Source organism: Staurois parvus, unplaced genomic scaffold, assembly GCF_062004578.1.
Source record: "Staurois parvus isolate SC_StPar_1 unplaced genomic scaffold, SC_StPar_1.0 ptg002421l, whole genome shotgun sequence".
NCBI lineage: Eukaryota > Metazoa > Chordata > Amphibia > Anura > Ranidae > Staurois > Staurois parvus.
In genome coordinates, this window is record NW_028320217.1 from 192501 (window position 1) to 220243 (window position 27743).

A 27743-nucleotide genomic window follows, 5' to 3' on the forward strand; every position below is an offset into this window, starting at 1 on the left:
ATTTTCTTATTTGGAACAAAAAAATAAAATAAAAAGACAATTACATTAATATCTGCAAGAAAACCCGATTCCGTTAACTGTGTGTGCGCCAGTAAGGTCTAATCTTATGTCCTATAGATACCTATAAAACGACATTATGGAGTCAGGGGTTTAAGTTCGCAGGCAAGTTGTATTTAGGCGAGCATATTGGAATGATATCCGAAAAAGCTACGCCCTGGGCGTCCGTACAATTGCACCTAGGGACGTAATATGGAACAAGTAACTACAGTGAATGGAGCAGTAGAGCCCATCTTAAAGTGTTTCTAAAGCTAAAAATATTTGTTTTTTTCTTTTACAAAAATAACCATGTTATACTTACCTGCTTTGTGTAGTGGTTTTGCACAGAGCAGCCCCGATCCTCATCTTCTCAGGTCTGATATATGCACCAATATACCGGCCGAAAATGGTGTTATCAGCATTTTGCCGATCGGTAAAAAAAAGTGTTGATAATGGTGCAAATACATGCAGTCGCATCTCAAACATTCATGCAAAAACGCCCCTTAGTTACTTCAATGCGAAATTGCATCTCATAGACTTTCATGCAAAGTCGTGCCCCTATTGACTTCAATGCAAAAATGCCCCCTAATGAGTTAAATGCAAAATTGCATCTCATAGACTTTCATTCAAATTCACATCCTTATTGACTTTAATGCAAAAACACCCTGTAGTGACTTCAGTGCAAAATTATGTCTCATAAACTTTCATTCAAATTCCCGTCCCTATTGACTTTAATGAAAAAGCGCCCTCTAGTGACTTGCAACGCAAAATCGTGTCTCATAGATTTTCATTCAAATTCACATCCCTATTGACTATAAAATGCAAAAACACCCTCTAGTGACTTCCAATGCAAAATCTCGTCTCATACACTTTCATGCACAATCTCTCCCCATTGACTTCAATGCAAAAACTCCCCTTAGTGACTTCAATGCAAAATTGCATCTCATAGACTTTCATGCAAAGTCGTGCCCCCATTGACTTCAATGCAAAAATGCCCCCTAATGAGTTAAACGCAAAATTGCGTCTCATAGACTTTCATTCAAATTCACATCCTTATTGACTTTAATGCAAAAACACCCTCTAGTGACTTGAATGCAAAATTGTGTCTCATAGACTTTCATTCAAATTCACATCCTTATTGACTTTAATGCAAAAACACCCTCTAGTGACTTCAATGCAAAATTGTGTCTCATAGACTTTCATTCAAATTCACATCCTTATTGACTTTAATGCAAAAACACCCTCTAGTGACTTCAATGCAAAATTGTGTCTCATAGACTTTCATTCAAATTGGGCTCCAAAATTCATTCAAATTCACGTCCCTATTTGACTTTAATGCAAAAACGCCTGCTACTGACTTCAATGCAAAATTGTGTCTCATAGACTTTCATTCAAATTTGGCTCCAAAATTCATATTCACGTCCCTATTGACTTTAATGCAAAAACGCCTGCTAGTGACTTCAATACAAAATTGTCTCAAACTTTCATTCAAATTCACATCCCTATTGACTTTTTGCATTGAAGTCACTAGAGGGCGTTTTTTGCATTAATACGTCTCATAGACTTTCATTCAAATTCACGTCCCTATTGACTTTAATGCAAAAACGCCCTCTACTGACTTCCATCACAAAATTGCCAGCCATATTAATTAAATTAACAAAAAATTTTAAAAACTGTCCGTTTTTTCAGTATTTGGCCAAGTGCAACCTGAAGTTTTAGTTTCGGCTCAGAAATTTCATTTTGCTACACCTCTACCACTGCCTGCATCCTTAGACACAGACAGCGGGGCACAGCTCTGCCCCCCCCCCCCCCACTGCTGATTGACAGCAGCAGGAGCTGTTGGCTCTTGCTGCTATGGATCTGCCCTGTGAGGAGGGATCCGCTGCTCTCATGCACAGCACTGGATTGTGATGGGGTTCAGGTAACTATAAGGGGGGCTTTGGGGGGAAGCTGGAAATAGAAGTTTTTGGGGTTTTTTTTATCTTCATGCATAGAATGCATGAAGGTTAAAAAAAACTTAAGCCTGTAGAACCACTTTAATTTTCACAGAAAGTCATGACTTGCATTCAACTTCATCTACCTACATCTTTGGATATACGGTCCATTTTGTTGTGGTGTTCTCACAGAAGGGAATGTGTTTTATATGCTTCATCTGTAGGGTTTGTTTTTTTAAACTCAAAACTGGAGTTCTAGTTTAACATTGGAGATTTTAAAGCTGAACTTTGGGCACAAAAACGTTCATTTAAATTCATTTCTTTCAATTGCCACATAGGATATAAATCCACTTTCTGTGCACCAAATGGATTTTTCAAACCCAGGTATTACTCTGTAAAATTGGCATGACATCACCATGCTGTACAGAGAGCAGAGCTGTGGGAGGGGCTCGGCAGTCCCCACCCACTACAGGCTGCCTGTAGAAAACTGCGGGAGGGGGCGGAGACAAGACCAGTCACCCTGTAGAAGGAGAGAGAGTAGCAGTGAGCGGTCTTTAGTTTTTGTACAAGTTTTCACACTATATGGTGATGGAGGGCTGTCAGTCATGGTCTACAAGATCCTGTGTCTTTGTATTTATACAGCTGACCCAAAGTGACATGAATGTGATTGAACCCCCCTGCTGCAGTACCCAGACTGGAAGGGCCATGGATTGTGAGTATTTTATGTCCTCCCCCCCCCCCCCTTCCTCCTCCTCCAACCCCCCCCCTCTTCCTCTTCCTCCCCCCCCACCTTCCTCTTCCTCCCCCCCTTTTCCTCTTCCTCCCCCCCCTCTTCCTCTTCCTCCCCCTCCTCTTCCTCTTCCTCCCCCTCCTCTTCCACTTCCTTCCCCCCCCCTCTTCCTCTTCCTTCCCCCCCCCTCTTCCTCTTCCTTCCCCTCCCCCCCCTCTTCCTCTTCCTTCCCCCCCCCCCCTCTTCCTCTTCCTTCCCCCCCCCCCTCTTCCTCTTCCTTCCACCGCCCCAGAGGACACTAACTTCCCCCCCCGAGGAAGACTCTTCCTTCCCCCCCCCTCTTCCTCTTCCTTCCCCCCCCCCTCTTCCTCTTCCTTCCCCCCCCCCCCTCTTCCTCTTCCTTCCCCCCCCCCTCTTCCTCTTCCTTCCCCCCCCCTCTTCCTCTTCCTTCCCCCCCCCTCTTCCTCTTCCTTCCCCCCCCCTCTTCCTCTTCCTTCCCCCCCCCCCCTCTTCCTCTTCCTTCCCCCCCCCTCTTCCTCTTCCTTCCCCCCCCCTCGGCCTCTTCCATTCCCCCCCCCTCTTCCTCTTCCGGCCCCCCACCCCTCTTCCTCTTCCTGCCCCCCCCCCTTCCTCTTCCTTCCCCCCCCTCCCTCTTCCTTCCCCCCCCTCTTCCTCTTCTTTCCCCCCCCCCTCTTCCTCTTCCTCCCCCCCCTCTTCCTCTTCCTTCCCCCCCCCCCCTCTTCCTCTTCCTTCCCCCCCCCCCTCTTCCTCTTCCTTCCCCCCCCCTCTTCCTCTTCCTTTCCCCCCCCCCTCTTCCTCTTCCTTTCCCCCCCCCCCTCTTCCTCTTCCTTTCCCCCCCCCCCCCTCTTCCTCTTTCTCTCCCCCCCCTCTTCCTTTTTCTCTCTCCCCCCCCTCTTCCTCTTTCTCCCCCCCCCCTCTTCCTCTTTCTCCCCCCCCCCCTCTTCCTCTTTCTCCCCCCCCCTCTTCCTCTTTCTCCCCCCCCCCTCTTCCTCTTTCTCTCTCCCCCCTCTTCCTCTTTCTCTCTCCCCCCTCTTCCTCTTTCTCTCTCCCCCCTCTTCCTCTTTCTCTCTCCCCCCTCTTCCTCTTTCTCTCTCCCCCCTCTTCCTCTTTCTCTTTCTCTCTCCCCCCTCTTCCTCTTCCTCTTTCTCTCTCCCCCCTCTTCCTCTTTCTCTTTCTCTCTCCCCCCTCTTCCTCTTTCTCTTTCTCTCTCCCCCCTCTTCCTCTTTCTCTTTCTCTCTCCCCCCTCTTCCTCTTTCTCTCTCCCCCCCCCCCCTCTTTCTCTTTCTCTCTCCCCCCTCTTCCTCTTTCTCTTTCTCTCTCCCCCCCCCCCTCTTTCTCTTTCTCTCTCCCCCCTCTTCCTCTTTCTCTTTCTCTCTCCCCCCCCCCTCTTTCTCTTTCTCTCTCCCCCCCCCCCTCTTTCTCTTTCTCTCTCCCCCCCCCCCCTCTTTCTCTTTCTCTCTCCCCCCCCCCCTCTTTCTCTTTCTCTCTCCCCCCCCCCCTCTTTCTCTTTCTCTCTCCCCCCCCCCCTCTTTCTCTTTCTCTCTCCCCCCCCCTCTTCCTCTTCCCCTCCCCCCCCCCTCTTCCTCTTCCCCTCCCCCCCCCCCCTTCCTCTTCCTCTTCCTCTTCCCCTCCCCCCCCCTTCCTCTTCCTCTTCCTCTTCCCCTCCCCCCCCCCCCCCCTTCCTCTTCCTCTTCCTCTTCCCCTCCCCCCCCCCCCCTTCCTCTTCCTCTTCCTCTTCCCCTCCCCCCCCCCCTTCCTCTTCCTCTTCCTCTTCCCCTCCCCCCCCCCCTTCCTCTTCCTCTTCCTCTTCCCCTCCCCCCCCCCTTCCTCTTCCTCTTCCTCTTCCCCTCCCCCCCCCCTTCCTCTTCCTCTTCCTCTTCCCCCCCCCCCCCTTCCTCTTCCTCTTCCTCTTCCCCCCCCCCCCCCCCTTCCTCTTCCTCTTCCTCTCCCCCCCCCCCTTTCCTCTTCCTCTTCCCCCAAATGTGGGACTCCAGCAGCCACTCTACTCCAGAGGCTTCATAGAGCACTAAGCTACATGGTCAGCTACTGATAATTTTTGTTTCTTTGTTAGGCAGTTTTTCTGTGGATTCTTTTTTTTTTTTTTTGCCTTAAATGACTTGAATTATACGGAAATCGCACATTAGAATAGGAAGCTGCCGCACATGGAATCCTATACCAAAAGGTGGAATTCCCTTTTTACTGATGAGGATTTCTGGGGACAAATGAGTGCTGGAACAACCGGGTCAGGCTTTGAAGTTACTGTCATAAATACAGAGTGGACCCCATAGTTTGGTACTTGAACTACCCGCAAGTGAAATCACTTTTAGAGACTCGAACCTCTTTATTTTGCCATTATCTTGCAGTTTCTTCTTTCTTTCAGCTTAAGAGAAGAAGTGGCTCGTTTTTTGACTTATTACTGTAAATCCCCAACTCCTTTAAATTCAGAAAATGTAAGTAATAACTGTGTGGGTATTGCTGTTAATGAGTCTGTTTGGGGTTTTCATCAGAAGTCTGTTAGGCTGTCCATAGGAGATCATTAGTATCCCTTCTGCCTGTTCTCGAGCCCCTCCGCTCCGGGATCTGCCAATATCTACTTTTCTGAATTTGTTGACACATTATTACGGTGTGTGGGGTGAGGATAGACAGTTATCATAGCATACACTGATACAATGTAACAAGTCTTTCAATGTTCTAGGTAGTTATAGCATACATTGTGACAATGTAACAAGTGTGTCAAGGTAATATATTTACACACTATATTGCCAAAAGTATTGGGCCCGCCCTCCAAATCATGTGATTCAGGTGTTCCAATCACTTCCATGGCCACAGGTGTATAAAATCATCCCCTAGGCATGCAGATTGCTTCTACAAACATTGGTGAAAGAATGGGTCGCTCTCAGGAGCTCAGTGACTCCAAGCGTGGTCCCGTGATAGGTTGTCACCTGTGCAATAAGTCCATCCGTGACATTTCCTGGCTACTAAATATTCCACGCTCAACTGTTAGTGGGATTATAACAAAGTGGAAGCAACTGGGAACAACAGCCACTCAGCCACCAAGTGGTAGGCCACGTCACATGACAGAGCGGGGTCAGCGCATGCTGAAGCGCACAGTGCACAGAAGTCGCCAACTGTCTGCAGAGTCAATAGCTAAAGACCTCCAAACTTAGTGTGGCCTTCAGATTAGCACAACAACAGTGTGTAGAGAGCTTCATGGAATGGGTTTCCATGGCCGAGCAGCTGCATCCAAGCCTTACATCACCAAGTGCAATGCAAAGCGTCGGATGCCGTGGTGTAAAGCACGCCGCCACTGGACTCTAGAGCAGCGGAGACGTGTTCTCTGGAGTGACCAATCACACTTCTGTCTGACAATCCGATGGACGTGTCTGGGTTTGGCGGTTGCCAGGAGAACGGTACTTGCCTGACTGCATTGTGCCAAGTGTACAGTTTGGTGGAGGGGGGATTATGGTGTGGTGTTGTTTTTCAGGGGTTGGGCTTGGCCCCCTAGTTCCAATGATGGGAACTCTTAAGGCGTCAGCATACCAAGACATTTTGGACAATTTCATGCTCCCAACTTTGTGGGAAGAGTTTGGGGATGGCCCCTTCCTGTTCCAACATGACTGTACACCAGTGCACAAAGCAAGGTCCATAAAGACATGAAGGAGCCAGTTTGGGGTGGAGAAACTTGACTGTCCTGCACAGAGTCCTGACCTCAACCCCATAGAACACCTTTGGGATGAATTAGAGCGGAGACTGTGAGCCAGGCCTCCTCCCCCGACATCAGTGCCTGACCTGACAAATGTGCTTCTGGAAGAATGGTCCAACCTTCCCATAGACACCCTCCTAAACCTTGTGGACGGCCTTCCCAGAAGAGTTGAAGCTGTTATAGCTGCAAAGGGCGGGGCCAGCTCAATATTGAACCCTACGGACTAAGACTGGGGGGCCATTAAAGGTCATGTGTGTGGAAAGGGCGGGGCCAACTCAATATTGAACCCTATGGACCAAGACTGTAATGCCATTAAAGGTCATGTGTGTGGAAAGGCAGGCGGCCCAATATTTTTGGCAATATAGTGGTGTGTGTGTGTATATAACAAATAGTTCCGGGTTGTGATATCATAAACCGATACATTGTAACAGGCTTGTCAGTGTCTGTAAGTGTTCTGGGTAGATCTATCATACAGTTCCAGGTGGTTATCATACACTGATACATTGTAACCAGTCTATCAGTGGTCCAGGTAGCTATACACTAATACATTGTGGCAGGTTTGTCTGTGTTCCAGCTCAGGGTTCTCCAAACTTTCTAAACAAAGGGCCAGTTTATGATCCTTCAGACTTTAGGAGGGCTGGACTGTGGCCAGTGGGAGTAGAAAATGCCTCATCATTGGTAATCGTTCCCCATTGTTGATATCAGTGGGAGGAATGGTGCCCCATTGTTTGTGTCAGTTGTGCATGGAATAGAGCCCCAAGGGCCCGTTAGAGGTAAAGGGCCCCATTCAGCCCCAGGGCCACAGTTTGGAGATCACTGTTCTAGCTGATTATAATATACTCTGATACACATGGAACAGCTCTCTAGTCTAAGTCCCCTATACCATAAAACAGGATTTATAGATTCTAGGCCAGCCTTTTTTGACCTTTTGTAACACGGGAACCCTTTACATTTCCAGTCTCAGGGAACCCCTGCTAAAATTGACTATATCTACAACTCTTGATACATTAGTGTGATAGTCAGTGGGAAGAATGCTCCTTACACTTGTGGACATTGGGAAGAATTCCCCCCTTACAGATCGCTAAAAATGATCAATGGTGTCAATGGGAACTTATCTGAGAGGAAGGAATTGCTCATTTGGTCAAGGAACCTCTGGCAACCTCCTGAGGAACCCGGGTTGAGAAACCCTGCTCTAAATTTTTATATTCCACTCTCATGTTCTATACATGGTACAAGGTTTGCTCTGGGTGGGTAAATAATATGGTGACTGCTGGGAAAACTTTTCCACACAGATTGCCTCAGTACAGCTGTAATAAGCCTCATTCTGTCCCCCAGGTGGTCATTTTGAACGGTTGTGGCTCTTTGTTCTCTGCTCTGGCCGCTGTCCTCTGTGATCCTGGAGGTGAGCTGACGTCCATGTGATTTCTAGAAAATGTGGTGATAAGGGGCTTTTTAATAAATGTTTCATTTTTGTGTTTCTGATCTGCCTTAAAGGGAACTCTTTGTACTACAAGCCCTATAGAGATGAATGGGAGAGCACAATTTTTTAATTTTTTCATTCATTTTCATAGAGCTAGCCGTGCCTGTACATTGGTGGCAGCAAATTGAAATATAAATGCTGCCCATTGCAGCAGAAAGCCAGGTGCTGTAAAGGGGGACCACCTGGTATCCGGGGTATGATTTCTGGGAACCCATACTTCTTTCTTTTTTCCTTTCTTCTTTTTCCTTTCTTCTTTTTTCCTTTTTTCTTTTTCCCTCTTTCTTTCTTCTTTTTCCCTCTTTCTTTCTTCTTTTTCCCTCTTTCTTTCTTCTTTTTCCCTCTTTCTTTCTTCTTTTTCCCTCTTTCTTTCTTCTTTTTCCCTCTTTCTTTCCTTCTTTTTCCCTCTTTCTTTCCTTCTTTTTCCCTCTTTCTTTCCTTCTTTTTCCCTCTTTCTTTCCTTCTTTTTCCCTCTTTTCTTTCCTTCTTTTTCCCTCTTTTCTTTCCTTCTTTTTCCCTCTTTTCTTTCCTTCTTTTTCCCTCTTTTCTTTCCTTCTTTTTCCCTCTTTTCTTTCCTTCTTTTTCCCTCTTTTCTTTCCTTCTTTTTCCCTCTTTTTTTTCCTTCTTTTTCCCTCTTTTTCCCTCTTCCCTCTTTCTTCTTTTGTATCTAAAGTCTGTGGGGAAGCCTGAATCAAATTTTTCCTGATAGGCAACACGATTGCCGGTTTGACAACTTTTCTGATCATGATTTCCAGAAGGCCAGCAGCATGGGGACTGTCTGCATGGCTTCCAGCTCCCTACTTTTTTTTTTCATTTCAGTGATCAGAACCTTCCTATTTATGGGCAGAAGATCAACCGGATTGTGCTGGAACACACAATTTTATCAGGGAGGGTGCACTAATTGGTCATGCGGGGCTTTTCAGCCAACCCCCCCCCCCCCCTCCCCAGCATTAAGCCCCAGTTCACACTTTGTAACCCACATGTGGCACTGCATTCCTGTGCAGTTTTCACATGTGGTTCAGGGTGGTGTGATTTGAGCCAATTCATTTTGCATGGGCTCAAATCAAACCAAAGAAGCACAAATACCTTTTTTGGAGCTGCACCGCGACCGGATCACATGGTCCTTTTTTGTACAACGCGATCCGGTGCAGGCAAACCGCACTGTGTTTGTGTTGCATTTGGGGTGCAGTTAATTTTGTATTGACACCCGCAGCGGAGCGCAAACTGTGTGATTTTGCAATGTGGTGCAGGAAATGCATACACATGAACCTAGGATAAGGCAGGTGTGTTTGGTGTCTGCTCATTGCATAGTCAAAATTTATTTTGCCCAATGACTGTGACCAGCTTACATGTGCCTATGACACATTCTATGGTCTCCTTGTATATTGTGACCAGTGGTTGAAGCCATGCTGCTTGTTATCAATTTCTTTCATTACTTGACTTTGCAGGTTTTTTTCAGCAAATATTCTATTCATTCTTGTCTCGCAGATTCCATGCTCATTGCCACCCCATTCTATGGCGGAATCACTCAAAGTATTTTCCTGTACAGCGGTATTAAGCTGGTCTATGTGCACCTGACAAGCAAGGTGAGCGATTGGGCTCTGAGTTGGCTTCAATGAGCTTCAAATTGATAATGACGTGTTTTTGTTTTTAGAGGTTACAGGGATTCTATGCAAATCCACCTAAAGCTGGTGTTTCATTAAAGCCATCCATAAATGGATCGAAACTCTGCTGGTTCAGCAGGGTCCAGCCAAACTTCGATCCACTTATGGGCAGGCTGGTTGTACTGAAGTCGATCTCTTGATCCACTTCTGTACAACCAGCCTGTTGGTTTTTTTTCGCTTGGCTATAGCCAGAAACACTGATCCATGTATTCTGATGGTGGGGAACTCTCTCCGCTGTCAGAATACAGAAGTTCCTCTGGAGGGATTCCTCCAATGTGTGGATGGGGGATGTAACGGAACCGTCCCTGCCTGCACTGAGTATTTCTGTTTATAATACCGCTTCCCTGTCCAAACACCAACAACAGACACCACAGCTGACCATACAAGACTCATTTATTTGAACACAGATGCAAGATATATACACTCAAGGGACAAATCCCCCCCCCCCCCCCCCGCCTAATGACACAGGGTAGGGCAATCTACAATTAGTAACAAGAGACACCCCAACAGACAATCCCATCAGGAGCGAATGCTGCTTGAGACCCCCCTCCCTGCATAATGTCACGGGGTGGGGCAATCTACAATTCTTAACGAGAGACACCCCAACAGACAGTCCCATCAGGAGGGAGGGCTGCTTGAGACCCCCCCCCCACTAAATTAATACACATAAACACATACATCCCATAATAGTTTGCTCCCAAACCAGACAGACAATAGAACAATGGGATGCAACCACATAACAAAGCCCACCCAATATTAGGACAGATCACCCTGTACCCCTAACAGGCACAGGGTGACTTGCACATAATAGGGATATGGGGAGCTGAGACAGGGGTCTCCCCACCTCTCCAAAGTGAGCTGGGTTCCATGGGCCCCCCACCCAAAGTCACTCCTGTCACAGGGGAAACAATTTATTTTTTTCACTCAACCCTCTGGTTGAACATAAAAAATGCATTATTTATGGCCTGAATATAGTAAGAAACCCCTGTTGTAATTCCCTGAGGTGGTGAGCAATCGGTGCACTAGCTTGAAGAGGAGCAAACAGGTGGTGCAAACACTTAGTGCATTATCCAAGGTTTATTAAAAGTCAAAAAGATGAAAACCTATTCAGACATAGCATGCATGTAAATCTTTGTATGAAAATAGAGATGGCCACAACATTGGACAGGGTGTTCCGACTGTCGGCGTGGTCCGCTTGCTGATGCTGGCACTAGCTTGTAATGTCCTCCTAACACCCAAGCAAACATGTAGGCCATGATTATGGCTACACGCTAAAAAGCATAGAAGCCTTATAATATTTTATACCAGACCTGGATTAATAAACTTGTTGCTGCAGATCGAGCTGCCGGATTTCGATCACCTACTTATTATCTATGGCCTGCCTTATAAATGGATGTTGGTGATTGATTTTGAGTTTCTTCTTGTTTTTTTGGGGAGAAAGGTGCAATTGCAAAGTGTCTAAAGCCACATTCACATCTCACGATTTGGGATCGTGGGCAAAATCGCTGCGATTTCGCCCTCGGTCCCAAAATGCACTGCAGTCGCTGCACAGTGCGATGCACGCGTTTGGGTGCCATTTTCCTCAATGGCACCCCAAATGCGATGTGACTCTGTCACGATTGTTGCAGAAAACCGGGCCATCATAAATCACGTGAAGCTTGTCTTCCAAAAAGGAGCAGAAGCTTCTTTCCAGGCAAAAAACATGCATTGGGCAGCCCATTCCGATGAATGGGCTGCCCTATGGGACATGGAGAATTGCGTGAAAATGGCATGTCAAAATCGCGTAGTACGAATGAGCGATTATGTGAACGGGGGCCTGAATCTACTACCAGTCAGGGTGGATAAAAATCAATGAATTTTTTTAAAAAATTGGATTTTTGGGATTTAAATTGGATTTTTGGGATTTAAATTGGATTTTTGGGATTTAAATTGGATTTTTGGGATTTAAATTGGATTTTTCTTTAATTTAAATTGGATTTTTCTTTAATTTAAATTGGATTTTTCTTTAATTTAAATTGGATTTTTCTTTAATTTAAATTGGATTTTTCTTTAATTTAAATTGGATTTTTCTTTAATTTAAATTGGATTTTTCTTTAATTTAAATTGGATTTTTCTTTAATTTAAATTGGATTTTTTTTTTAATTAAATTGGATTTTTTTTTTAATTAAATTGGATTTTTTAAAATAAAATGCTTTTTGAGGAAAATATATTACCATCCAAAGGTTATTCCATCATGAAATAAAGATTAGTTTTTTAATTATGTAGAATAAGGCTGTATATGTTTTAATTTTTTTGGTAAATAAATTCCATTCATCCATTCACAATGTCATGCTCTTCCAGAGGTTTTTGTAAGATTATTGGGCAGTTTCTCTGCCTACAAGATATTATCACAGATGTTTGGTTTACTTTTGCAGTTTTCAAAACTGAATTTGACTCCACAGAGATCACATGCCTCTTCTTCACAGCAAAAATATTATAACGTGAACAGAGTTAAGAAAAAGACCTTCATCCTAACTTCTACAAACCTATGAATACAGAATCAGCCCCTTCAGTGCTAAGTTTCAAGAAGTTCAGTGAATAGAATAGAAACAATATTTTTCTGATTGTTTGGAGTGGAATAGATCTGCACAAGAAGAAAGTGAAACTAAGTGTGAGGAGGAGGAAGGGGCTGACAGTCTAAGTTTCTTAAAATATATATATTTTGTTTAGCCAAATTAGTTCACAAACATGGATGTTTAAGCAAATCACATATGATGGAATTTTATTGTTTCAGTTGAATAAATCTATTTAAATTGTTGTTATTAAGGTAATGATTATTTTTCTCCTTCTTAAGTACAACAGAAAAGTTGTCCAAATATGAATGATTAACCTATTAAACTGGGGATAAAAAAACTAATATGAAAAGTTATTCTAAAAATCTTCATCTACTTGCATATTACAGTTATACCAGCAAGAATTAGTCTTTATGTAGAAAACTGATTTAAATCAAGCCTTACTGACTAGTGATTTAAATCGTGATTTAAATCAAATCCACCCTGCAACCAGTCATGCTCTACTCTTCTCTACTCTGCTCTACTAAATCTAAAATGTGTCTCTGGTTGTCAGGTAACCTCTTCGGAGACCCGACCTTTCCAACTCACTGTGCAGAAACTGGAGTCAGCGCTGCAGACAGCCAAAGAGGAGGTGAGTGCGTGAATTTGGACTAGAACGTAGTGCGTACTGTGTGACACCAATGGCAGTTTGTTTCGCTCTCTCCTGGCAGAACCGTAGCTATATCCTGCTGTGTTTCTTCCAGGGCACCAATGTGAAGGCTGTTATCCTGATTAACCCCAACAATCCTCTGGGAGACCTATACTCCGTTTCTGAAATGTTGGACTTCCTGGAATTTGCCAAAAGGTGCAGTGTGATGTGACTTTCTTACAGTGCTGAATGTCTCTCTTGTGCTGGCATATTACTTTTACTGTCCTTGGCTTCACATTTTTGCCAAGAAATATCAGTATTTTAACTAAGCAGAGAGACTAGGTAATTGGATTCATAAAGATGTTGTCACCAACATTGCCAAAAGGGCTGTCCAGGTGATGCGGGAGCGTAGTGTGCTCTGCATGTCACTGATTCGCACAGGGCACTCTTGAAGTCACTAGATTACATGGGAAATGGTGGGGCACTTGGAGTCTCCATTCACGCTGTAGGTACTAGATGACATGGAAACTGGTATCCCTTGAGGCACTGAGCACACTGGAGTCACTAAATGGAATGGGGACTGGAGGTACTCTTGGGTAACTTGGAGCACAGGGTGCACTGGAGACACTAGATGGCAGGTGGGCTGGAGGCACTCTTGGAAACGCTTGGAGCACTGGAGTCACTAGATGACATGGGGGCTGCAGTCACACTGGGTGCCATTGGGGGCACTGGGCATATGGAGTCACTAGATGGAATGGGGACTGGAGGTACTCTTGAGTCACTTGGGGCAATAGGCATACTGGAGTCACTAGATGACGCGGGGACTGGAGGTGCACCTGGAGTCCCTTGAGGCACTCGGTACGCTGGGGTCACTAGATAATGCAGAGAAAGGAGATGCACTTTGAGTTCCTTGGGACACTGGGCACGGTGGAGTCACTAAATGACAGAGACTGGAGATGCACTTGGAGTCTTTTGAGGCACTCGACACGCTGGGGTCACTAGATGACATGGGTACCGGAGGTGCTGTTGGGGCACAAGGTGCACTGAAGTTACTAGATGACAAGGGAGCTGGAAGCACTCTTGGAGTCACTTAAGGCACTGAAGTCACTAGATGACATGGGGACTGGAGGCACACTTGTAGTCACTGGGCATACTGGAGTCCATAGATGACATGGGGACTGGAGGTCCTCTTGGAATCATTGGGCATGCTTTAGTCACAAGATCACAAACGGACTGGAGGCACTCTTGGAGACACTGGATGCACTTAAGTCACTAGATAACACAGGGGACTGGAGTTGCACTTGTAGCTATTGGGGGCACTGAAGTCATTGAGTGACATGGGGACTGGAGGTACTCTTGGAGTCACTGGGTGTTCTGGAGTCACAAGATGACACAAGGACTGGAGATGCACTTTTTCATTTGGGCCACTGGCACATTGGAGTCACTAGAGCTGGAAGCACTCTTGAAGCCACTAGGCATGCTGTAGTCACAAGATGACATGGGTACTGGAGGCGCTCTGGAGATGTTGGATGCACTAAAGTCACTAGGTGATACCGGTACTGGAGAGGCTGTTGGAGTCACAATTTCACATAGGGGCTGGAGGCACACTTATAGACAGTACCCATGGGGATACAGTTAAGTACTGCAGGGGGCTGAGCTGAAGCGCAAAAACGCATTACTCAAAAGCAGAACCACGTGGCGCTTCACCGTTTAAAGATGGCGCCAGTCAGAAGATCAGTCCACCTTATGACTGCACAGGAAATCTTGGGGTAATTTTTATTTATTTTGTTTATCATTTTTACAGAATCAGAAAAAGTTACAACATCTTTTAGTAGCTATTGTTGTCTGCGTCCCTACTACAAAGATTTCCATAAACTCTTTCTGAGCAATAGGCGATTAGATAAATTGGGGTAGAAAGTTCCAGAGGATGGGGGAAGCTCTGGAGAAGTCCTGAAGGAGACAAGGGAGCTGGAGAGCAGGAGGTTGTGGGAGGAGTGGAGAGGATGGTTTGGGTGATATTTGAAGACAAGATTAGTGATGTCATTTGGGGCAGAGTTATAAATGGCTTTATATGTTATTGTTAATGTTTTTTGAATTTTATCCATTGGGCAATGGGAAGCCAGAGGAGGGATTGGCAGAGAGGGGTGGAGGACACTGAGTGGAGGTATTGGCAGAGAGGGATGGCAGATACAGAACGGTTAGTAAGGTGGATGAGTCTGGCAGCAGCATTCATGATAGACTGAAGAGGGGATAGCCTGCGATGAGGTCGGCCAATGAGGAGGGAGTTACAATAGTCAAGGCGTGATATAACAAGGGAAGCAATAAGTTGCTTAGTGATTTCCAAGGTTAAGAACGGGCGTATCTTGGAGATGTTGCGGAGGTGAAGTCTAGAAGATTTGGACAGCGATTGGATTTGGGGCTGAAAGGACAGGTGGGAGTCTAGGATTACCCCTAGTACCCTGGCATGAGGGGAGGGACTGATGGCTGTATTATTGATCTTGATGGGGAAGTCAGGGGAGGGGGCGCGGGCTGGGGGGAATACTAAGAGCTCGGTTTTGGAAAGATTGAGTTTGAGGAAGTGGAGTGACATCCATGCCGATATGTCACTTTAGTAGGTTAGTAATGCGAGAGGAGACTGAAGGGGTGAGGTGAGGAGTAGAAAGATAGATTTGTGTGTCATCAGCATAGAGATGGTACTTGGGAGTTTATCAAGTGACCAAGGGAGGAGGTGTAGATAGAGAAGGGGTCCAAGGAGAGAACCTTGAGGGACCCCTACAGAAAGAGGAGGTGGAGAGGAGGAGACCGAGTCATAGGTAACTCTGAAGGAGTGCTGCTATAGGTAGGAGAACCAGGAGAGAGCAGAGTCTCGGAGGCCAAGAGAGTGGACTTTTTTGAGGAGGAGGGGATAGTGTTATGTTAATGTTTGTGTCCCAATTGGGAGATTTCTCTTTATTACCACTCCCAGTGACAGGAAGCGAAGGCAAATTTCCCCAACATTGTTGGTTGAATTAGATGGACTAGTGTCGTGTGTGTTGGTTTTTTTTTTTTTTTTTTTTTTTTTTTTTTTTCCAACCTCACTAACAATGTAACCTTAAAGATGGAAAGCGAGAAGGAAAGTGCTAAGCACTACCAAAGCTAAAGAAAAAAAGTTGCCAAGGATCTTTGCTGCATGTTCACCCCAAAGATTACTTTTGATGTATAAAGCTTTCCTCTTTTATTTTTTTTCTTGTAGGCACTCCCTGCACGTTATAGTAGATGAGATTTATATGTTGTCAGTTTTTGATGAATCGTCAACATTCCACAGCGTCCTGAGCTTTGATAAGTAAGTTTATAGCCTGTGTTGCTTTTGATCTCTGATGTAAAAACAGACCTATTGGATAGTAAACCCCATAAAGTTCCAGATGTGGCCTTATGGTCACAACCTCTCTCTTCACTGCTTTGAATAGCTTCCTATGCAATTTGACTTTCTGAAAGTCAATATTTGCATAAACACAGGTGTACACCTCCTACACGCTACCTGATAGTTTATATCCATTCAGGAAACCAGGACAATCATGTGCTGGAGATAAAGGTGAGGGTATCTACTTTTTCTGTACCCCTGGAGCCGCAATATTTTTGTCGGCCTCAATGATGCTGTGAAGAGAGGAATGGTAATGATTGACGCTGAATGATGCTTGCTTTTCAAAAGTACACTAGATTAACTTTTTTTTTTTTTTTTTTGCTCAAAATTCAATTTACTTACAAGTTTTGTGTTCTCACAGGCTTCCTGACCCCCAAAGGACCCATGTGATGTGGGGGATTAGTAAGGTAAGTGCAGCGAGGGTGCTATAAGGAACTCGAAAGTGTATTTTTAAAGCCAACTTTTTTTTTTTTTTTTTTTGTAATCTATGAAGTTGGAAGGAGCCAAAAGTGTCTCATCAGATCCTCCTTTTCCCTCAGGACTTCGCAGTCTCTGGGGTGCGTTTTGGCACCCTCTACTCTCAGAATCCAGATGTCTGCAAGGGAGTTGCTTCGCTCTGCTACTTTCATGGGGTCTGTGGACCTGTTCAGTACAAGATGGCCCAGCTGCTTCATGACCGTGGTGAGATGTGATGGCAGTCGGGGAGGGTAATCCTAAAGAAGAACCCCGTCAGGTTTCAATTGCTGTCTGTTGGCTCAATGCATAGAAATTTTTGCCATGCGACTGCAACTTTCAAATCTCATTGGTCAATACCGTTTTTTTTTTTGTTTTTGTTTTTTTTTCTTCTTTAAAGCATCAGTATCCAGATATGTTATCTTTGAGCCTAAAATCCCGCAATGAGAATATTGGACGAATGATTGTCTTTTTTTTTTTTTTTTTTTATATTTTTTGCATGCTAGTCTCATATCGAAAATGAACCACTTCCCGTCCGGCCCATGTCGATAAACAGCCTGATGGGAGCGCTGCCACTTCTGAATGTCCCCCCACATCCATTGCCTGTGCGCGCTCCCTGGAACACTGATCGCTGTACGGGACGTCTGTGTGAGGTCCCAATCATTGGCCAATCAGTGATCACATGAATAGTAGTAAACAAGATGTCCCTTCCTGACATCATTGCTTACTACTTGTGAAATCTGTGAATGATCACAGAGGGCACATGGTACAGGGCTATTCACAACAGCCTTGTACCATGTGGCAAGCTGTGACCAATCACAGCTCTCACAGGATTTCTTAATGGCTGCAAGAATGCAGCCAGAGAGGAGGAGAAATGATTGCTTTTACAGCCTTTATGGTGGCTCTGACGCATGCTGAGGATGTTGTTTGCCATAACACTAGCTAGGGGTTGTCATTGCTGGCCCTGTCTATTGTTGGGGTTTATTGCTGTTCCTGATACTTGCTAATCAGTTCTTGCTGGGGGTTATCATTGCTCACCATGACACATGCAGAGGACTGTTGCTTGCCCTGAAACTTACTGGGGATAATTGCTGCAGTTTGTCATTGCTGGGCCTGACACTTTTGGGGGGGGGGGTTATCTTTGCCGGCCTTGACTATTGCTGGGGGTTATTACTCACCCTGACACATGCAGTGCGTTATTTCTTGCCCTGACACTTAGTGGGGGTTATTGCTGTTATTTATCATTGCTGGACCTGATAGTTACTGGGGTTTTGGCTGTCCTTGAACATACTGGGGGTATCATTGCTGGCCTCGGCACCAATGCTGGGGTTTTATTGATCATTCCCTTTTTTTGGCTACACTTGCAAGCTGGAAGTTGGTACAAATCTCCCCAATAATCCCTTTAGGCGGATCTATTCTATAAACCAGCTTTATAAATTGTGTTGGTTCTATTCTAACCGTATTTGTATATACACCTGTCTCCTTGCATGTTCTACAACAGACTGGATTAACCAGATTTATTTGCGGGTGAACCACGCTCGCTTGCGGGCTGCTCAGGCCTTTGTGGCGGACGAACTCCGAGCTCTCAGCGTTCCCTTCCTAAACCGAGGAGCCGGATTTTTCATCTGGATTGACTTTCGGAAGGTGAGAGTTGGAGCCGTATGCGTTCTAATTGAAAATGAATGCAGGCCAAGCACTATATTTCATTAGCGTTGTATTCGGGTCTCTGGGGATGATCACATGATGGCTGCTCATAAGGCATTGGTCACGCGACTGGACTTCAGAAGGGTGCTGATTGCAGCCTGGTATTAAAGTGGAACTCTAGATAAAATGAAAAAAAAAATGACATATATCATGCAGTCTGGCACTAGGAGTAATACAGCATTCCAGCCCTGTAACATACCTTTTGTTGCCTGTTGATCCTGCCATTAGATCTGTTGTGTGTGTGTTTTTTTTTTTTCTTTGCCACTAATAGGTTGACAACACCGTTCAATCTGGAGCAAAATTGTTGTCATGCTGGGGGAAGGGAAGTCTCAGATGAACATGCAATTTTAAATACACTCAAATAGCCATTTAGCCCGGGTTCACACTGATCTGGTGTGAAATTTACAATGTTTTCAGTGCGAATTCCGCAACGCATCAGAATCGCAACCCTATCATGCGAACCACTCTGGGTGAGTATGGTAACATCCCGAAAGCGGTCTGCAAAACTGGGTGCTTTTTTTTTTTTTTGCGCGATTTATTTATATTTTTTTTTTTTTGTGTTTGTTTTTTTTGTTTTTTATGTTTCTTTTTTTTGTTTTTTTTTTCAGCCAGACTATGTAAAAAATAAATTGGATTCCATAGGTGTGAATACCCATGCGATCCGATTCTAGTGCGGACCCAGAAAAGAATCCTGTATGTTTTGTGTGCGATTTAAAGCCATGTAAAATGTACGGCTCCGGTCGCACACAAATCACATGTGATTTGCGCAGGAATGCGGTGCAGTTCCTGTGTGAATCACATGCGATGCACCACATGTATGTGAACCCGGGCTCATCCTGCAAATCTGCGTGTACATTTTTTTTTTTTTTTTTTTTTTTTTTTTACTGTGCAAAGTGGGCAAAAACAAATATGGTTTAAGCTATTTTATCTTCTGAACTCTTATTGTGGACAATGGTGGAATACCACATTTTGGCCACTAGATGGAGTTCAGGAGCACTGGAAACACATGTCTTTGTAACAAGAGATCCAATGTAACAATCCTAGAGAACGCTAGAGGGAATTAGCAGATTTTTATTGTTCTGCAGGATTTATATAGCGCCAGTAGTCTGCGCAGAGCTTTACGAAATGAAGGCAGACAGTACAGTTGCAATATAATTTGGTACAATAAGGAATCAGAGGGCCCGGCTCGTTAGAGTGTACAATCGAGGGAGCAAATGGCAGATAAATGTAATCATTGGCTCTGTTCATTCCCTTTAGCATTCTCTACAATTTTTACTTTACCAAGACACCCATTTCCTTTTGCTCTCAGCTCCATCTAGTGGCCTTAGTTTGGTATTTTACCTTCTGTCTATAATAAAAGAACATTTTGTCCAGAAATGAAAAGTGCCTAAGAACATTGGTTTTGTCCAATTGATAGAAGTCACAAAACTGCTCTATATTTCTGATGAGAGAAGGTATTTAGCAGTTTATATAAAATAATTGCACTTCCATGTTCTGTGTACTGTGGGAGACCAGATATAAGGAATGCAGGGTCCGGGGAGAGCGGATATAGTGAATGCAGGGTCCGGGGAGAGCGGATATAGTGAATGCAGGGTCCGGGGAGAGCGGATATAGTGAATGCAGGGTCCGGGGAGAGCGGATATAGTGAATGCAGGGTCCGGGGAGAGCGGATATAGTGAATGCGGGGTCCGGGGAGAGCGGATATAGTGAATGCGGGGTCCGGGGAGAGCAGATATAGTGGGTCCGGGGAGAGCGGATATAGTGAATGCGGGGTCCGGGGAGACCGGATATAGTGAATGCGGGGTCCGGGGAGAGCAGATATAGTGGGTCCGGGGAGAGCGGATATAGTGAATGCGGGGTCCGGGGAGAGCGGACATAGCGAATGCGGGGTCCGAGGAGGCTGGACATAGCAAATGCGGGGTCCGAGGAGGCCGGACATAGCGAATGCGGGGTCCGGGGAGGCCGGACATAGCGAATGCGGGGTCCGGGGAGGCCGGACATAGCGAATGCGGGGTCCGGGGAGGCCGGACATAGCGAATGCGGGGTCCGCGGAGGCCGGACATAGCGAATGCGGGGTCCGCGGAGGCCGGACATAGCGAATGCGGGGTCCGCGGAGGCCGGACATAGCGAATGCGGAGGCCGGACATAGCGAATGCGGAGGCCGGACATAGCGAATGCGGAGGCCGGACATAGCGAATGCGGAGGCCGGACATAGCGAATGCGGGGTCCGCGGAGGCCGGACATAGCGAATGCGGGGTCCGGGGTTTAGTAACACTTTAAGTAGTTACAGGAATGGGTTTTTGTTTTTTTTGGAGGTGTAAACCATATGAATAGAAGCTGATTGTTGTAAGCACCCCCAGCTGTGTTATATGTTCTGTCCTAATCCCTGTAACTGTCACTTTTTCTGGACAGCTTGGCCTGGTGAAGGAAGTAGCAAAATAGATCTACTGGCAGAATCAACTGTTATTGGGGGAGGGTGGGGATTTGAATTGAAATATTTGATGTGTATGTGGAGTATATAGAGGATCCCACAGACTTTGGCTCCAGATGAGTGCCATGAGCTCCTCTTGGTCTGACCTCGTCTTTCTTGGTTCATCCTGCAGTATCTGAGGGCTCCAACCTTCGAGGAGGAAGTCCTTTTGTGGCGACATTTTCTGGATAACCAGGTTCTCCTGTCCTGCGGGAAAGCCTTTGAATGTTGTGAGCCGGGCTGGTTTCGAGTCATATTCTCGGACAAGACTCACCGACTGCAGCTAGGTGAGTGCGTGCTGTGAGGACAGTCCTTACACCCGAACTCCTTACACCTGACTCCTTCAGTCCTGCACAGTTGTACCGGCTCCTCTCCTAGACTGAAATGGCTTACACTGATTTCACTGCACACTGTGAGCTTCCAACTGTATGCATTAGAAGCTGCAGTAAATCAGATAAATCTGCTCCTCATTTACTGGTTGGAGGACATCCAACATCATCTAGCTCTTTCTTCCTGGCCCCGCTACTTTCATTTATTGGATTTCAGTTCTTTCAACCGTAAACACGTAGAATCACATGTGCGTGTTGCCTAGGGCAGTATGAATGCAAATACAGCTTGCCTAGAAAGGGCCACTTCTCTAGACTGATGCTCACCCATCAAGGCATTTTGATATCTTTATTATTACTAAAGGCACTGGCAAATTACACATAATTGTAGTTTTACGTTGTGATATTTGCATAAGCCCTTGCTTGCATCGGGGCTGAGGACAATTGTGGTCTCTCCCACCAGCCAAGATCTGTCTACATTGCATAGCGAAGCACAGAGATCTAGTGATGATGTCACTGGGTCTAAAATAAGGTATGTAAGTAACTAAACTGGGGCTAAAGATACGTCTCTATCAGTACATTTGTTAGCCTCCAATACAAAAAACAGGTTTGGGGTTTGGCTAAAACAGTGTAATCCATATATGTCCTTAGGTACTGCAGATATCATTACAACTATTTTAGATTTGCAAATTAGAGTTTTTGCTAAGTTAACCCACACATGCTGAATTTGGCCTGGGCATGTAGATATCAATGCCATCTGGTCATGAAACAGGTTTAAGTCCCACCCCCCAAGGAGCCGCAGTGCCCACCCCCCAAGGAGCCGCAGTGCCTTACAAAAAAAGGGGGGGGGGGGAGTTGCTTTTGCCTTAATTACACCTCTTTTTGAAGGGATGCTCGTAGGCAGCAAAAATGAATTCTCCATGTAGATCTGTATGTTATAATGCTTGGCCTTCTTTGCAGAACACATCTATTTTAGAACATGTTGGATAAGTTCTATAAAAGTGGATGTAAACCCTCACATATCCCCAGAGAAGTGCCTGGCCTCAGGTGATGCACAACGATGAAACAAATCATCCTACATAAGTGGTACCTGTGTATCTATAGCTGTCTTTCCGCTACATCTATTCAAAGGGCAGAATATACACAAGATCTCTCTGCTCTGAAAAGCAGTGGGGGGGGGACCTGAAGTTACATCACATGAGGAGAGCTCTGAGTGCTGATTGGAGGGAAGAGACTCACTCCCCGCTCTCTCTCTCCTCCCCACCTCCCCTCGCGCTCTCTCCCGCTCCCCCCTGTTGCGCTCTCTCCCGCTCCCCCCTGTTGTGCTCTCTCCCGCTCCCCCCCTCGCTCTCTCCCGCTTCCCCCCCCTCGCTCTCTCCCGCTTCCCCCCCCTCGCTCTCTCCCGCTTCCCCCCCCTCGCTCTCTCCCGCTTCCCCCCCCTCGCGCTCTCCCGCTTCCCCCACCCCCCTCGCGCTCTCCCGCTTCCCCCACCCCCCTCGCGCTCTCCCGCTTCCCCCACCCCCCTCGCGCTCTCCCGCTTCCCCCACCCCCCTCGCGCTCTCCCGCTTCCCCCACCCCCCTCGCGCTCTCCCGCTTCCCCCACCCCCCTCGCGCTCTCCCGCTTCCCCCACCCCCCTCGCGCTCTCCCGCTTCCCCCACCCCCCTCGCGCTCTCCCGCTTCCCCCACCCCCCTCGCGCTCTCCCGCTTCCCCCACCCCCCTCGCGCTCTCCCGCTTCCCCCACCCCCCTCGCGCTCTCCCGCTTCCCCCACCCCCCTCGCGCTCTCCCGCTTCCCCCACCCCCCTCGCGCTCTCCCGCTTCCCCCACCCCCCTCGCGCTCTCCCGCTTCCCCCACCCCCCTCGCGCTCTCCCGCTTCCCCCACCCCCCTCGCGCTCTCCCGCTTCCCCCACCCCCCTCGCGCTCTCCCTCTCCCCCCCCTCGCGCTCTCTCTCTCTCCCCCCCCCTCGCGCTCTCTCTCTCCCCCCCCCTCGCGCTCTCTCTCTCCCCCCCCCTCGCGCTCTCTCTCTCCCCCCCCTCGCGCTCTCTCTCTCCCCCCCCTCGCGCTCTCTCTCTCCCCCCCCTCGCGCTCTCTCTCTCCCCCCCCTCGCGCTCTCTCTCTCCCCCCCCTCGCGCTCTCTCTCTCCCCCCCCTCGCGCTCTCTCTCTCCCCCCCCTCGCGCTCTCTCTCTCCCCCCCCTCGCGCTCTCTCTCTCCCCCCCCTCGCGCTCTCTCTCTCCCCCCCCTCGCGCTCTCTCTCTCCCCCCCCTCGCGCTCTCTCTCTCCCCCCCCTCGCGCTCTCTCTCTCCCCCCCCTCGCGCTCTCTCTCTCCCCCCCTCGCGCTCTCTCTCTCCCCCCCCTCGCGCTCTCTCTCTCCCCCCCCTCGCGCTCTCTCTCTCCCCCCCCTCGCGCTCTCTCTCTCCCCCCCCTCGCGCTCTCTCTCTCCCCCCCCCCTCTCCTCTCTCTTCCCCCCCCCTCTCCTCTCTCTTCCCCCCCCCCTCTCCTCTCTCTTCCCCCCCCCCCTCTCCTCTCTCTTCCCCCCCCCCTCTCCTCTCTCTTCCCCCCCCCTCTCCTCTCTCTTCCCCCCCCTCTCCTCTCTCTTCCCCCCCCCTCTCCTCTCTCTCTCTCCCCCCCCCTCTCTCCTCTCTTCTCTCCCCCCCCCTCTCTCCTCTCTTCTCTCCCCCCCCCTCTCTCCTCTCTTCTCTCCCCCCCCCCTCTCTCCTCTCTTCTTCCCCTCCCCCCTCTCTCCTCTCTTCTTCCCCTCCCCCCTCTCTCCTCTCTTCTTCCCCTCCCCCCTCTCTCCTCTCTTCTTCCCCTCCCCCCTCTCTCCTCTCTTCTTCCCCTCCCCCCTCTCTCCTCTCTCTTCCCCCCCACCATTGGCTCATGCTGGTTGCAGAGAAACTGTGCAGCAGACAGAAATGACACCCAGTGCTCTGGCCTGACACAAGTACACACTATACAAGGATATGCTTTGTTCATATTTCATGTCTGAGGTTTACAATCACTTTAAAGCCTGCTATGTTGGATAATAACGTATCATTGTTTTCTCTTCAGTCGCATCAACCATTGCATTGGTCGGTTGTCTTTGTTTCCCACTGTCAGGAATGCAGCGGATCCGGAAGGTTCTGGAGATGAGGGAGAAGGAGCTTCACCTGGAGCCGAGGAACCTGAAGACCGAAGAAGATGGTAAGGCAGATAGCACAGACGAGGTCATCTACGTCTCCAGCCACCGCGAACCCTCTGGCTCCAACCTGAGCGACCTCATAGTCCAGCTTCAGCATCAGATGCGGTCGTCGGATTGGCTGCAGCAGAACACGGCGGAAACCTTTGCCAAGCAGAACCCGGAGGTCTTCCAGGTCTACAGCAAATTCATGGGGAAGTAGTGAACAGAATCGCAGGAGGTCATGCATTGGCGGTTGAGGAACCCTCGTTCTGATGTAACAGCACAAGATCTCGGCCACCGAATGGTGCCGTTCTTGTACTATATTGTACCTATGGACTGGTGGGCTGGTCCCACTAATATGAATGACATACAGGCAAAGGCTATGGAGATTTGGGATGCAATCAGTGACCTACCTCCATCTGGGGCCATGATGGAATATGTCAAAGGCTGTGCTTAGACGTTCCCTCTTAAGTCCATGTAAAGGATATATTTTTCGGATTAGAGTTTAGATTTCGAGTGGAGAAGGGTGGAAGCCCTTTATCAGGTCTTTTATTGCTCTCTGTGTCCCTGTTGGGGAGATTCACCTTCTGGATTTCCCTTCACGCTTTATCTCACCAGGTAAAATAAACATTTTGAGTTGTCACAAGAGAAAAAGGCGAGGAAGAAACCCTCCAGTGGAGACAACTCTCTAGGATGGGACTTCCATTGACTTTGGAGAGATTTCTTTTCAATTCCTGTCCCTTCTGTAGGACGGGAAGTGGATGTAAACTCTAACAATGTACTTCTCTTTATTCTGCTTATTTTTTTGTTTTAGATTTAAAAATTAAAGTCATTAAGGAAGGTTTTTTGGGGGGAAAAGTGGAATGGAACAATTCTAAAGTCCGCTGCACTCTTAAAAACCACCTTCCCATCATTACCAACCACCTTCACCATTCATTTCAATGCGGTGTCTCCTTATTACAGGTTTACTCCATTCAAAAGCAAACGTTTATTATTTTGCAGCTTACCAGTTCTTGTGAAGATGTGATGGCAGCATCATTTTTTTTTTTTTTTTTTTTGGAATTTTTTTCCCTTTTTATTTTTATCTGGTGATCCTGCCAATAAGTCTCTTTTTCAACAGAACCAGCCGTGCTGCAAAATGTATCAGTTAAGGGGGTTGAGACAAGCTATTTACCACTGACCGGGGTGCTTGCAAAGATCAGCTTTTTGTATATTCACGTAAAACCTTTATCATTAACAAAAAAATATATTTTTTAATTTCAATAATTTTGTGCATCTAAATCTATTACATCTAACACTCTCCTCCCCCCAGACTGACAATGCTGCTGTCCAAAGGTGCCCCCTGTGCTCTTTCCTCCAGAGGGGGGGGGGGGAGGGTGCTGTAATACAGGAGGTGTGTTACTGGTCTGATCACCAGAGGGGGAAAAAAAATACTAAAGAAAACTGAGGCCACCACATCTAAGGATTGGTAAGTTGCAATATATTAAATTTTTGGTTTTGGGTTGAAGACCGCTTGAAGGGAAATCTCCCCATTGGGATCCAGGAGACATAAAAGTTACCCAATAGGGGTTTTAACCCTTCCCTACAATACTCAGTTACTAAATCCCGGACCCTGCATTCACTACATCCGCTCTCCCCGGACCCTGCATTCACTACATCCGCTCTCCCCGGACCCTGCATTCACTACATCCGCTCTCCCCGGACCCTGCATTCACTACATCCGCTCTCCCCGGACCCTGCATTCACTACATCCGCTCTCCCCGGACCCTGCATTCACTACATCCGCTCTCCCCGGACCCTGCATTCACTACATCCGCTCTCCCCGGACCCTGCATTCACTACATCCGCTCTCCCCGGACCCTGCATTCACTACATCCGCTCTCCCCGGACCCTGCATTCACTATATCCGCTCTCCCCGGGTTCCTGCATTCACTATATCTGCTCTCCCCGGGTTCCTGCATTCACTATATCTGGTCCTCCACAGTACACACAACATGGAAATGCAATTATTTTAGTAAATATAAACTGCTCACTAACTTTTCTCGTCAGCAGTATATATCAGTCTTGTGACTTCTATCAGTGTTCAGCAGAGCACTGGTTAAAGCTTGTAGGAGGATTTTTCTTTCTGTTCTGTCTGTAAAGACTGCCTCCTGAGAATGCGTAATAAAACAAGATTTTGGTAATCAAGGGTCTTCTATACACAGTGCTATGATACTTCAGCTGGTGCAACAAGGGATCTGTGACCATTATAGCAGGTGCTGGATGTAATGAGGTGTCTCCAGTTCCCGGCTACACATTTCGCTTAATTCATAGAAACAGAAAAAGAGGTTATTTACGAAGGCCCCATTTACATGGAACGTTTCTGAACAATGGAGGTTAAAAAACGTCTGTTTAGCCACATTTGCATAATGCGTTTATGCACATTTGGGTTTAGAAGCATTTTTTAAAGATAAGCACAGGAGAACCTCCCAAATGCCCAGAATGCACTGAAAATGGTAAATTATTAACTATTTCCGACTGTTTCAGAGAAATACAGAGAGTAGAAGCAGAGACAGCAGTAAGTGTTGAGATTAGCTTAGGTGTGAGTAGCTCATTAACATTTCTTTTGTTTCCAAGGGTGGAGAGATGTCTGGTGGAGGGAGTCATTAAGGCCACCTGGCAGGGGGTCTTCATGAGGAATTTGAGGTGTGAATGGTCATTGACATATCTTGTTTCCAAGGGTGGGAGAGGTCTGAGGTGTGAATTGGTCATTACAATGTGTGACAAGCTTGATAGGAACATCCTGTGTTCAGTGTTTTGTCCATCTGAGTACCTTGAAAACGCTTTGCGTGAATTTGTATTGATGAAAAAAGGCTCTGGACAGCACTGGGAACTGGAAGAGTTAAAAAAAAAAAAAAAAAAAAGTTCAAATTTGTTGCGTTTACAAGCGTTTTGCGTTTGAAACGCTGATAAAATCGACTGCTGAATGCAAGTTTGTTGCGTTTCAAAAAAAACAACTGTAAACTCAACTGCCTGTAAACGACTGTAAACGAGGATGTGTACATGGACACATAGGAAAACATTAGGGAGAGTTCAGGGGCTGCTGAAAAAAAGGCAGAACAGCTCCTAAACGCGAGTTTATCAGCTGCAGTGTACATGAGCCCTAAAACCACACGGTGCAAAATCTGCTGCAGCTCTGCATAGAAACCAATCAGCTTCCAGGTTTTAATCTCCATGCACATGGAGTGTTTTGGTAACGCTGGTAACGTTAGCTGTGTAAAGGCACGTTCAAAAAAAAAAAAAAAAAGGTGAAAAACTCAAGTTTTTAACGTTTTTGCATTGGCGTTTTGCCACTTTTTTATAGCATTTTTTTTTTATATTTAATTACGAATGCAACAAAACAAAAATTAAACAATCATTCTGAAATGACCCCAAACAAATGTTTTCATATCATTTATAAATGTTTTCATAATTTAATATATTACCGTATTTTTCGCCGTATAAGA

At 46.8% G+C, this 27743-nt stretch overlaps 1 protein-coding gene across 1 annotated transcript in view; it reads left to right on the plus strand.

Annotated features, from left to right (window-relative positions):
• Nucleotides 1–26441, plus strand: part of LOC149430900 (1-aminocyclopropane-1-carboxylate synthase-like protein 1) — a 38557-nt gene extending 12116 nt beyond the window's left edge. The window contains 13 exon segments of the mRNA XM_089665944.1: nt 2613–2643; nt 2646–2682; nt 5102–5171; nt 7760–7826; nt 9390–9487; nt 12671–12748; nt 12861–12961; nt 15978–16067; nt 16507–16552; nt 16685–16826; nt 18100–18242; nt 20906–21059; nt 24198–26441. Coding sequence (XP_089522070.1) covers nt 2613–2643; nt 2646–2682; nt 5102–5171; nt 7760–7826; nt 9390–9487; nt 12671–12748; nt 12861–12961; nt 15978–16067; nt 16507–16552; nt 16685–16826; nt 18100–18242; nt 20906–21059; nt 24198–24478 — 1338 coding nt within the window. The 3' untranslated portion in view covers nt 24479–26441.
• Nucleotides 26442–27743: the final 1302 nt, after the last annotated feature.